General features: G+C 35.4%; 1 protein-coding gene across 1 annotated transcript in view; it reads right to left on the minus strand.

The window, feature by feature from the left end:
- Vps13c (vacuolar protein sorting 13 homolog C) overlaps nt 1-12,783 on the minus strand; it is a gene marked incomplete at its 3' end in the record, with an annotated part of 83,725 nt that overhangs the window by 36,563 nt on the left and 34,379 nt on the right. Inside the window, exons 3-6 of the mRNA XM_008856026.3 lie at nt 12,667-12,709; nt 8,385-8,480; nt 6,214-6,315; nt 684-746 (exon numbers count right to left, since the gene is read on the minus strand). Coding sequence (XP_008854248.2) covers nt 684-746; nt 6,214-6,315; nt 8,385-8,480; nt 12,667-12,709 — 304 coding nt within the window. The remainder of the gene's footprint in view (nt 1-683; nt 747-6,213; nt 6,316-8,384; nt 8,481-12,666; nt 12,710-12,783) is intronic.

Here is a 12,783-nt window from a genome sequence, read left to right on the forward strand (position 1 = left end):
AGAGTTATAAACACATTTAATAAACCAAAACTGTATTGAAAATTTTTTAAGTTATCACTTCATTTGGCATAATTTCTAGAAAATAAGAATTTCTAGCATAAAAGAATCTTCTTATAAATTCTGTAACAAACAGCCTTCAATTTGCCTTTGTGAAGCTTCAGGTTTCAATACGCTATATAGGGCAGCAGGCTAGCAGACTCTCCACAAGGAAAATATGAGAAGGAACACAGAGGCGCCCTCCTTGAAGCTCTGAATAAAGTATTACAAAAAAAAGTTCTATTTTATTGCTTCTTGCGAGTTTGAACATATCCCTGCCGTAAGGAAGAGGAAGGACTTATCTGAGAAACTACTACTATATTAGAAAACTAAAGCAAAGTCAATACAAATTTCAGTTATGTGTAGACCAAACTGTGGGCTTCACAAGGGCAGTGATTAACTGCTTGTTTACAGAAACACCAAACTCCCATAATAGGGCTTGCTACATGAAAACATGCAAATACTTAGTGAATAAATGAATGAATGGCTACGGACGGTAGGGAAAAGGATAGCAAGGGTGAGAACATGAATTACATTTCCATATTTTCAAAGGATGCCACACCACTGACTGTACTCCACTAAAAGTTCAGGCATAGGTAAGAATATAATTTTTAAGAAGTTAAATATAATTAACCATGCATACCCACCAGGCTTGATGTCCTTGTAAACAAAGCTTTCCAAGCCATACATGAACTCCCCTGGGTGTGCGCCTGCATCCCATAGCAGCAATAACCAAAATGCAAAGCATTTTAGACCTTTACTTTCATAAGAGAAATGCGCCTAAAGTTAACTGCAAAGACTCAGACACCATGTAACAGAATAGCTGAGCTTCAGTGATAGCAAAACCATTCGTTCTGAGGAAACACAATGACAGCATTTCATTCTTTTGGCATATGAACTTTATTTTCATATTAAAGCAAAAATTCTTAGTAATGAAAATTACAACAATCAAATTAGGCAAGGCAGGCAAATAGAAATAACAGCTAATGTCTCACTAAAATCTTTGATAAATTTTCATATAGAAACCTGCTATTTTGATTCTCTTTCTGCCTGCAGTTCTTTCCATTTTCTTTAAGTCACTGTGATACTTGACAATAATTAAGTCTGATGTAACGATCCCATCTTACTTGAGTGTGTGATGTGCTCCCTTCAGATACCCTGTCTGCACCCTTTATCCATCCTAGTTAACGATGACTGGACAGCATTGTTTACCACTTCCTACCCACACCTAACGTAGCCCACATCACTTTAAACTTCCAGAATCACAGCTCTGCTCAGCTGTTCCTTGGGCTTTTAAATAAAGGAAAAGAAAAACTTATTAACTCCCTACTGCTCCACCAGCTAGAGATTCAAGTTCACTACTGCACAGGGTAAGAAGACATGATCTCAAGACTTGGTTCAAATTCCATCTCTCTCATTTTCTAGTTGTGTGACCTATAACAAGTTATTTCACTATCAGCTTCCTCAACTGTAAAATGGAAACAATAATAACACCTATAAGACAGGGTGGTAACTACTAGATGAGTTAGTTCACGGAAAGCATCTTGACATGTGACTGGCAAATAGTAAATAATAAATGCCAGCTACTGCCGTCACTATCATCATCATCATCATCATGTCATTCAAATCTCTTTAAACTGACCAAAACTTAGTTTCCCAACCTTACACCCAAATACAATCTATCTGTTCCCTACAGATGCTCTGTGCTTGTATGCCTGCCTCCTCTACCTAAAGTGTTCTAACCCTAAAGTGCTCTCACTCTTTTCTGGGTTCACTGCACCCTGTTAAAACACAATTTCACACAGTCTGTCCTCATCTCTTTGGCAGGACACACTGCTCGTTTTGAACTCCCTGGACACTACCTGGACTTCTCTGACAGGACTCGGACACTTTCTCTTGTTCATCATTAAATAAATATTGTATTTTCCCAATTCAAATATGATTTGCATTAAAATTCAGTTTTCAACAACACAGAGAGCGTACTGACACCTGGAACTTAGAAGTCATTGCCTTCAAAATCCTAATTCTGAAACTACTCAGCATTGCTGGGGCAGGGGGGCGGGGTGTTGTTTGTTTGATTTGGGTTTTGAGACAGTGTCTCACTCTATAATCCAGCCTGGTATGGAATTCACTATGTTACCCAGGCTGGCCTAAAACCTGTCTGTCTTACCCTCTTGAGTGCTGGGATGCAGGTGTGAGTGGCAAGTTCCAGATCGTGAATATGAAATTCTAACCCAGACAAAACAGATCCAGAAGTAAAATGCAAAGGCCTAGCTGTCTTAGCAGCTAAAGCATGATATCGGTGTGAACTCTTTATTCACTCACAGCTATGTCCACTGTGCACTTGCTGTCTGGCCCGACATCACTTGTACAGATTCCACCATTAAAGTAATTTCATAGTGGAAAAAAAAAATGAAAAGGCCTTTGTCCTTAAAAGTAATTTCAGAATTATTCTGAAAGCTACTAGACACATCTAGCAAAGGAGGAAGCTAAAGAAAAATAGGCAAGGAACCTAAGGAACCATTAATCCAACAGAGGGGAATAATGAGGACCAGTCTCAAGAAGACTATGTATAACAGACCTAAGACATTTTTAAGTAATTTTTTAAAACACTGGGAATACTGGCAGCTTAGTATGTACCAGGCCCTGTGTTCACTTATTCAGCACTAATAAAATTAAATTAAATTAAATTAAATTAAATTAAGCAGGGGGAAAAAAAAAAGTTGCAATAGCAAACTCCAAGGGGGTGGGGGGGAAGGCATAGGTAGAGATGACCAGGATAGGAATTAAAACAACTAGAAAGTAGCATGGATATCCACAAAACAACCAATTTCATGTAGTATGTGAAAAAAAATTAGTAAGTTTATGCAGAAGACTAAGCAAAGAATAAAAAGAAGTTTTTACAATTTAAGAAAAACAAAAGATTGCCAGAAAAAAAGAAATACAATCACAGTATGTCAATTCATCTGTACATCAAATGTTCAGTGTTGTCACAGTAAGGTAGATATTGACTAGTAATTGGCCAAAACTCATGATTAAGCCATATTTTTTAAAGCTAGAGAGGGTAACACTTTTGACCTTTTAAATGCAGTGAATTGCAGACAACAGGGAGGGCACTTAGGGAAAGGAGAGAACAAGAGATTCAAAAACCAAGAGTCTAATGTACATTAGTGAACAAGAAAAAGACAGTGTTGATGCTGCTAAAGTTAAGGTTACCGAAGAAGTGGATGTGAAGAATAATAAAGTGTAGAGCAGGCAACTGCCCTATCATCGTGTTCCTAAAAAAATGGTTTGATTTTTAAGTGTATGTATACATTATCTTCCAAAACTACATTTTTAAATACAGAAACTACCATTTGGAAAGCTCTCGGTCTTCCCAGGAACTCATCACTCCCTTGGCTTTATGATAGCCTTCTCTAGTACAGAAAAAGTCACTCCAGTGTAATAAAAGGAAAAAATGTTTATTTTTTCAGGTAAGCAAATTCTCAAAAAATAAAACCAAAGACTTTGATTTTTTTTTCCAAGCAATGCTAACACTCTAATTTATTTATTTATTTATATTTATTTATTTATTTATGTTACATTTTACAGAGTGGATCAACATGAAGGTTACACTTTTAATATTTTTTATGTATTATTTTTATTTTATGTGTATGAGTGTATTGTCTCCACGTATGTGAGTGCACCCATGTCATGCAATGCTGCGGAGGTAAGAAGAAGGCTTCAGATTCCCCTGGAATTGGAGTTAAGGACAATTCGTAGCCACCATGTGGGCTCTGGGAATTGAACCCGGGTCCTCTGCAAGAGCAGCCAGTGCTCTTAACTGCTGAGCCATCTCTCCAGGCCCATGAAGGTTATATTTTCATTTTTATCACCATGCCTGTTAAAGTATAATCACCTCCTCTCCTTTTCTCTCTGAGTCTCTATATATGGCAATGGTGTTTTCATACTTTTAAAATCAAGGACACATTGGGAAAGTGCATCTGAAGAGAGCATGATAAGAAACAGCTACTAATTAATGAGGTAAGATGTAAGGCATTTAAAGGCCAGTGTATCTCTACCATCTATATGAAAAACCTCCTATGAAGATAGGACACAGATGTATAGAAACTAGAAAGGAACATCTACAAGCAGTCAAGATGATTATACAGATTTCTTCACAGTTAAGGAAAAATAATCTCTCAGCATTTTTCTCAATTCTTAAATTCATCTATTTTATATTCTAAACATTTCCTTGATAAATCTAACATAGTATGTTAAAACTGAGTTTTGTTCCCTAAATTTTAAATATATCCCAACAAAACCTAAATTTTTATCAGCCAAGAAGCTACAATGTTGGTATTATATACTATATCAACCTAAAAGACCTATTTATGCAAAATTAATTTTATAGGTGTTCACCCTCTATTAAAAAAATTATATCATCCAGGTCTCCATCAAGCCCAAACAGGTCAGCTTGGAGCTAAGCACTAAATAACCTAGCAGCCAAAGTTTCATAAGCACACAACACAAAATGTATAGTGAGTTTTCATTATGTCAATTAAGTCATCAACTAAAACAAGCCAAACTGCTAAGGCTATCTTACAGAACACTGAAAACAATAAACTACTTTTAAAGTAATCATAGTTTAGTCCTACCCAAAAAAAAGTTTTGATTTATTCATAAAAGATAGTACATTAATAATATATAAAGTGAGCATAAATATATAACTATACATCAGTAGATCTAAGTATGTCATTAGGCCTTGACAAATATGTACATGTGTGTGTACATGTGTGTGAAGAAAATATACTTCTTCTGAGAAGTTTCTAAAAAGAAATAAAACTCTAGTGCTTTTCAATATTATACCTTGTGTTTATAGGAGCATTTCTACATATACTAATGGGAAAAAAAAAAAAAACTACTGGAATACCATCCTAAAACAATAAAAGGGGAAAAAACATTCAGGGTTTTAAGTGTTTCCTTCCATTTGGTAGCCTCTGTATTTTGAATGGTTATAGTAGCTTCTGGTAAAAGAATCATTTCTACAAATGAAAAACATACTTGGGACAAAAAAGGCTTAGGATGAGTGATAAAGAGCATCACAAGCAGGGTATTGTCCTTGTTACTATTGTTCAAGATCGGGTCTCAATATGTTGTCCACAATGGCCTGCACCCCAGGCTTCAGGCTCCCGTCTCAACCTCCAGAGTAGCAAGGACTGAAAAAACCACACTAGCCAAGTCATTTTTAAAATAGACTTCTCATTGATTCAAGTAAGTTACCAGCTGAGGCTAAAGAAAGAACTCGTCTTTGTATTTAAGTGAAATTCAAGTCATTTCTAATTTAATATTTGCCTTATCTTGTTTTGTTTCGTTTTGTTTTGTTTAGAAGAAGAAAAAAGGTACCTCTGTACATAAGGTGAAACAAAAATATTTGCCTTATTCTTTTAGACAGAACATCTGCCTTCATCACTGAACTATGTATACCAGTCACCAAATGCAAAGAAATGTTGTAAAATCCTAATAATTTACACCTGAGTCAGAAAAAGAGCTATGACTGGACTTTAAAGAGAAGTAAGTCAGATATCTGGAAAAGTCCTTCAAACTCATCACTCTACAGACTAATGTTTTTCACCTCATTCTGTTCTGCCTCTATAATCCAAGATCAAAATATAAAGTAATCATATTTATCTTAGATGGATACAAAAATTATTCAAGATATGGAAATGTTGAAATCTAAAGGGAAAAAAGAAAATGTGTTTTGAATATTCTACGCCAGTCTATGGCCATACCACCCTGAACATGCCCCATCTCATCCAAATATCCCGTTCCTCATGAAGAGTGACAGGGAAACTGGGTTACAGCAGCATCTCCTCCAAACATCATTTACTGTAATAGTATGTTTAATCTCATCACCCTGCAAGCACATAGGTAAAAAGTGCACACACACCAAAAATAAATAAAATAAACCTCAACGTTTGGTCAAAACAAAGTCAACTGCAGGAACTTAGAATAAAACAATCACTAGAAAAAAGAAATCAATACTAAATGTAAATCACTGAAATATTTATTTTAAGATTTTAAAAGAAGGTTCATTCTGTAGAACTGCAGGTTAAGCAAGCCTATGAAAACACGGCTAAAATAACATTAAACTACAAGACAGGTTTGTCTAAGCTAGCCACAATCAACTTATTGTACCTTTCTCTGCTGCTTTCTGAAGAGCTTCTTCAATTCGGGCAAGTTCCTTCTGTTTAATATCTTGCAAAGATTTTTCTTCTTTCTCAGCATCATATTTAATACCTAAAATTAGATAGTTAATAAAAAGAAATGAAATTAGAAAACAGGAAAAATTTAGCCCCCACAAATGCGTTAACATGTTTCTTTTTGTTAAGTCAAAAAGCAGTTCTGCAAAGATTAATTTTACAAAAATCTTAGATATAGTGAGTTCTATTTATAAAACATCAAAAGGAGAAAGAGGAAAGAAATTATAAAGAGAAAGGAAGATACCAAAAAAAGAAAAGGTGGAAAAAACTGGATAGATTACTAAAGGAGACAGAAGACAAAAGAGAATGTGGGCTGCTATTGTCTGAGGATGATGTAAGGGGGCCAGAGAGATGATAGTTCAGCAGTTAAGAGTACACACCACTCTTGCAGAGGACTTTGTTCAATTCCCAGCACCTATATCAGGAGACTCACAACTGCCTCTAACTACAGTTCCAGGGCATCTGACACCAACATCCTCTTCTGGACTCCAAAGGCACTAAATGCACATGTTGGTAACTCATGCAGACACACACTCATATGTATAAATAAATCTTCAGAAAATATGAATAAATAAAAATGATGTAACATATACTGTCATGCAATGTCAATGTAGATTGATAAAGTTTTTACAAAATGTTTTGGGAAAAATCAATAATCATAACATACATATATCCTTTTTATCTGTAATTTCATGTCTGATCATATACACTAAGGAAAGAATATAAAAGTAAAGAATATCTGTAAAAAGGAGATACTGAACAAATTATAACAGCACACACATATGAAGATGCCTTCATTAAACTACTACATTGCATGAGCACCTATAACACTAATCTTTAAAAAGACAAAAAGGAAGATATTTACAGTATTTCATAAGCTGCAATAAACAAGGTTAATATTCACTAACTTTCAAAATCATCATTATTACAATGAAAACTATGAGAAAAAATCATGAAAAATTCAATTCAATATTATGTATTTAATGTGGCAATTACTAATTAAAGGACTCTGAATTATAGATAACAAAGTATGCAATATGCAAAAATAAATAATACATTTGCATTATGGTTGGGAAACTGGAAGCAATTTTTCTGCCAAAAATCCAAATTTTTATCATATTGTCCAGTTACCTGAAAAGAGTAAAAACTAAAGATTTTAAGCCTCAATATTTCAAAATTTTCATTATAGTTAAAATACTGTGATTTCTGAGGAAAAAAAAACCTATCTGTTACACATATTTTTGAAAGAACACTTATTTAAAATCAGAAGCCAGGGCTGGAGAGATGGTTCAGCAGTTAAGAGTACTGGTTGCTCTTGCAGAAGACCCAGGTTAGGTTCCCAGCAGCCACATAGTAGCTAACAACCATCTGTAATCTCTGCAGGCATTGCACAACATGGGCTCACTTACATGCACACAGGCTCATACACATAAAAATAATAAATAAAATATTATTAAAAATACAGCAGTTAAGAACATTGACTGCTCTTGCAGAGGACCTGGGTTCAATTCCCAACACCCACATGGCAGCTACAAACTGTCCTTAACTCCAGTTCCAGGGGAATCCAAAGCCCTTTTCTGACCTCTGCTGGCATTACACGACACGGGTGCACTCACATACATGCAGGCAATATACTCATACACATAAAGTAAAAGTAATAAATAAAATATTTTTTAAAAAAGAAATATTAAGTAAATACAATCAGAAGCTACAAAATGTGGAAGAAATAGTTTTCAGTCTTAAAATATGTAAATTGACCTACTGGTGTATTTTAATTTTTGTATTTCAATTCATTCCTTATTAGTACATCAATCAAGTGCATCTCAAATTAAAAGGAAGCTTCAGATAAAAAACAATTACTATGACGAACAAGCCTAAAACAGACTGAATTTATACTTTTACATAATAACAGAAAAGCATTTTATATATGAATGTAGCAATACATGTATATGCATATGTAAAATGTATGCAAATTTATTGCATACATGCATGTGATTAATCTGTTTACACATATTCTATCTGACTAATCTTATTAGAATACTTAACCCAAGGCACATTTCATTTCATGGCGATGCTGCTGATTGATTATAACTGAAAACAACATACTTGCTCCAGGGACAACCAGCAGGTATAATCCTTCTAGGGTGGCAACAACTGCTTCTCCATAAAGGTTTTTCCAAGGAATCTTCAAAGTTAATTTATCTAAACAAACATAATTTCAGTCTTAAATTCTTATTTGACTGCTAAAAGATTCAAAAAAATTTCTCACTTTCCATGAAAAGAAGAGTAAAACTCTGCAGGTATTTAGTATGTGTATTACAAAGAAGAGAATGAAATAAAAAACTAACCCTTAAAGTTTGTATTTCATACTGTTCTCATTTAGTATCTAACATCCAGAAGATAAATTCAGCGACACTGCAGTTTTGAAAAGGAAAACATTCAGTCCCAGGGAAGTGAAACTGTTTAAGTTTATCCAGGTCATCAGTGAGGAAGCTGGAGCCAGAGCTGAGTGCAGGGCACACGTGAATACCACATAAGCTCTTTTTAGCCACACCAACAACTGAACTTCTATTACTGTGCCAATATGGCCACTGTAAGAATACTATCTGTGCACCACAGGAATCAAAGCAGCAGCACAGAAGAGTCCCTTCTCTTCTTTATGAACTTTGATGGCAGGTCAAACTGCTACAAAGAGGCAAGGCATCCTGTTTAATGAACAGTATTGTGTTATTTTATGTTAATAGTGCTGTACAACTCAGTTATTTTCTAATTATGTATTTGCAAATCCCTTAGAAACAGAACATATTTTCTTTCTTAGAAACAATGGTATTAAACTAGTCAGGGTGGCACATACCTATAATTCCAGCATTTGGGACGTGGAGGCAGGAAGATTGGGAAGTCAAAGCCAGCCTTTGACGACACAGCAAATTCAAGGCTGAACTGGGCTACATGAGACCCTGTGCTTAAAAAAAAATTTCCTGAACAAACAATGATATCAACATCAGGTGATTCAGAGATGAGCCAACAAAAAAATATCGCTTTTTAGGCTGGAGAGATGGCTCAATAGTTAAGAGCACTTCCAGCTCTTCTAGAGGACCCAAACTCAGTTCCTAACATCCATATCTGGAAGCTCACAACCACCTTTAACTCCTACTCCAGGATGTCTGACACCTTCTTCTGGACTCCCTGTGCAAATGCACTCACACAGAGCACAGTCACACAACACACACATACACATAAATTTAAAAAAAAATTTAATAAATCTTTAGGGACTGGAAAGATGTCTCAGGATTCACACACTGCTCAGGCAGAGGACTGGAACTCAGTTCCCAGCTCTCATGTCCAGTGGCTCACAACTTCCTGTAACTCTAGCTCCAGGGGAGATCTGCTAACTCTAGCCTCCACAGGCACCTACACTCTTACATGCACAAACCATACATGCATACATGTATACACACACATACACACACACACACATAAATATAAATCTTTTAAAAATGTTAACTTTTCATAGATGAACTATGACCCTGATATAAGTAACCACCATTTGAGGTGTATGAGGAGAAGGGTTTGCCAAGCAGAAGAGAAAAGATCGCTGAATTTTGTAATGGGAAAAACCTAGTTTTGGTATCTTCTCAAATTTATCTTTTTCTGGACTCTGGTCTCCCTCTTTTCAAGTCTCCAGGCAGCTATATTATACTCTCTTGTCATCATGACTACAATTTCAGCCAAAGTTTACTCCTGAAGCTCTCCATGTTCCAAAACTAAAATATCTTCTCTCATCATAATTTCTTAGCTGACATTGTAAATGCTGTAAGATCAGTATTGCTGAGCAAGACATTAGTAAATGATCTGGCTCAACTCACTCTAGTATGCTACATGCTACCATGTAACACTGGCATTTTTAAAGGAAGATGTTTAGTCTTCTAAGAATCTGATAAACAATACAGCAAGCTGAACAGGAAATAAGGCAGTGTTCTACAAGGGAGAATATTCTGGTTATCTGGATAGCTATATAGCCAAGTCAATTTTATGTGGGAATCTATACCAGAGATAAAGTATCAAATTCTTTCTCCATTAAGAATTTCACTTCTCTTCATCTTGTAAACCAGCTGAGTTTCTTACATGGCTCCAGGTCAGGGAACCCTGTAGGCCATACCAGTACACTTCTGGGTCACTTCTAATCCTTATGATTTATAATGGATGATGCCTACATATTACTTCATGAACTCCTAACAGAATTTGATTGTCTTTTTAGTGAGTATAAGATCAAAAACAGGAAATATCCCTTCAACATAACAGAAAAGGAACATCTGTTCCTTCAACTTTTCTTCTCTGCATTTACCCTCACACATTATCTCTCATCCCTCAAAAATGTCCTGAAAAAAATCAGTTAGTTACATTACTGTATACATCTGGTACTAGGGATTGAACATAAAGGCCCACACATGCTGGGCAAGGGCTCTACCACTGAGCTATATCCTCAGACCTGTTTTTCGCATTTTATTTTGAGACAGGGTCTCACTAAGCTGCCCGGGTTGGTCTTGAACTTGGAATCCTCCTGCCTTAACCACCAGAGTAAGTGAGATTACAGGCATGCACCACCAAGCCCAGCTACTCTCTCCTTTTATAGAGGAGGGAACATTTTTTAAATCCTAGGGAAACCATAAATATAGCCAGCTCTTAGAAAACCAAATTAAGCTTGAGCTTGCCTAGCCACCCTGACTCTGTCAGTTAGATGAGATATTTTAACCAGAGCAGACATTTAGAACATAAATGCTCCACAAGCCAAAATAAAGAGATGAAAGAATAAAAATAAAGAAAATACATTTTGCATTTTTACACGTAATGGGTCTCCTGCAATTTAACAAGTAACCCTATAGAAACTATTAAATCCTTATGAATGATACTTTGAAAATCAAAAAGGGCAAAATTTAAGGCATTAGAAACCCCCCCTTCAAAATATAAATCTACTTTTAAGAATAGAGTGACGAATTCAACAAACTTTAGTTACTATAACTCATCCAACATGCTGGGAATACAATTTCAATCTACACCCTCATTTTAGATCTATAACTTCCTCGATGAAAAAAACATATTTATCCTTGCCTCTCCTATAGGTACTTGCATATGCAGAAAGTATTTCAGGGTAAAAGAATAAATAAATGGTCTAATTCCTATACTCTAGGATTTGAATTAAGCATGTAGGGCTACAGTAATACTTCTAGAGCCCTGCTAAACATGACTGCCTGTCCACCCTACTTTACAAACAAAAGATGTCTTAGAGACACTTTCAGTCTCAGGGAACAAACATGAAAAGGACACACATATATGTAAAGGACACACATAGTGATGTAACACAGATCCAAATAGATGTGTCCATGTGATTTCTAAGAGGTGGTAAAGCAGGAAAAGATAAAGCCCTAGAATTCAGACTAGGGATTAAAGAAGGGAAATAATGTAGTATACCAGTGGGCTGGGGGGATAAGAGGACAAATGTGAGATCACCAAAAACTCAGAAGGAAGAGTAATTCTAGGATTTTAATTTAGATACGTAGGTATTTAGGTAGGTAGGTAGATAGATTAGATAGATGACAGATAGACAGCTGATAGATGATAGATAGACAGATGATAGATGATAGATAGATAGATGATAGAATAGATAGATAGATGATAGATAGATAGATAGATAGATAGATAGATAGACAGATAGATGATAGATAGATAGATAGATAGATAGTTGATAGATAGATAGACAGACAGACAGATAGATAGATAGATAGATGATAGATAGATGATAGATGATAAATAGCTAGATCAGTGGATGGACAGACAGATAGACATTTTCTTTCCTTAAGTAAAAACATCAAATAGCCTGTACCACTTAGGACAATCTGTTAGATTAAATTTCCTACTGAAAATTTCTTCAACAATTACATATGCTGTTATAGAAGATGATCTCGGTCAAAGTGTTTAGCTGCAAAGGAGACTTTGTACTTACCAGAACACATTCCCCCATACCACACTGCTGCATTATACATCAAATGGAAATGACTGAACATGAGAACAATTCATTTAATAGAGTTTGAAAATTATATGACTTTCACATCCAAAGAACATGTACATGAAATCTACTTATCTTTTAGAAAATGGAAATGTATTTTGTGCAGTGAAATCAAGGCCTAAAGGACATGACTACAGCTGAAATGCTCTTCCATTTAGAGTGTAATTTTCTACCCTTTTGTCAAAGAAACGTACATTAGGCTTAGAACTCTAAAATTAATATAAGCCAAAAATCTCTCATACTTTTGGTGAAGCAAACACTTCTTAGGTTAAGCAGCATAGGCAAAATATAAAGGACTACCCAATGAAGGGTAAAAGTACTTACCAATTTGGCCAGCCTTGACTTTAAAAGGAACATCCAATTCACGCTTCAGAAGAAGGAAAAGATTTAATGGATATCTTGAAGTACCCCCCAAAATCACTTCTGTATCATCATATATAT

This window comes from Nannospalax galili, unplaced genomic scaffold (genome assembly GCF_000622305.1).
Source record: "Nannospalax galili isolate Female #2095 unplaced genomic scaffold, S.galili_v1.0 scaffold288, whole genome shotgun sequence".
NCBI lineage: Eukaryota > Metazoa > Chordata > Mammalia > Rodentia > Spalacidae > Nannospalax > Nannospalax galili.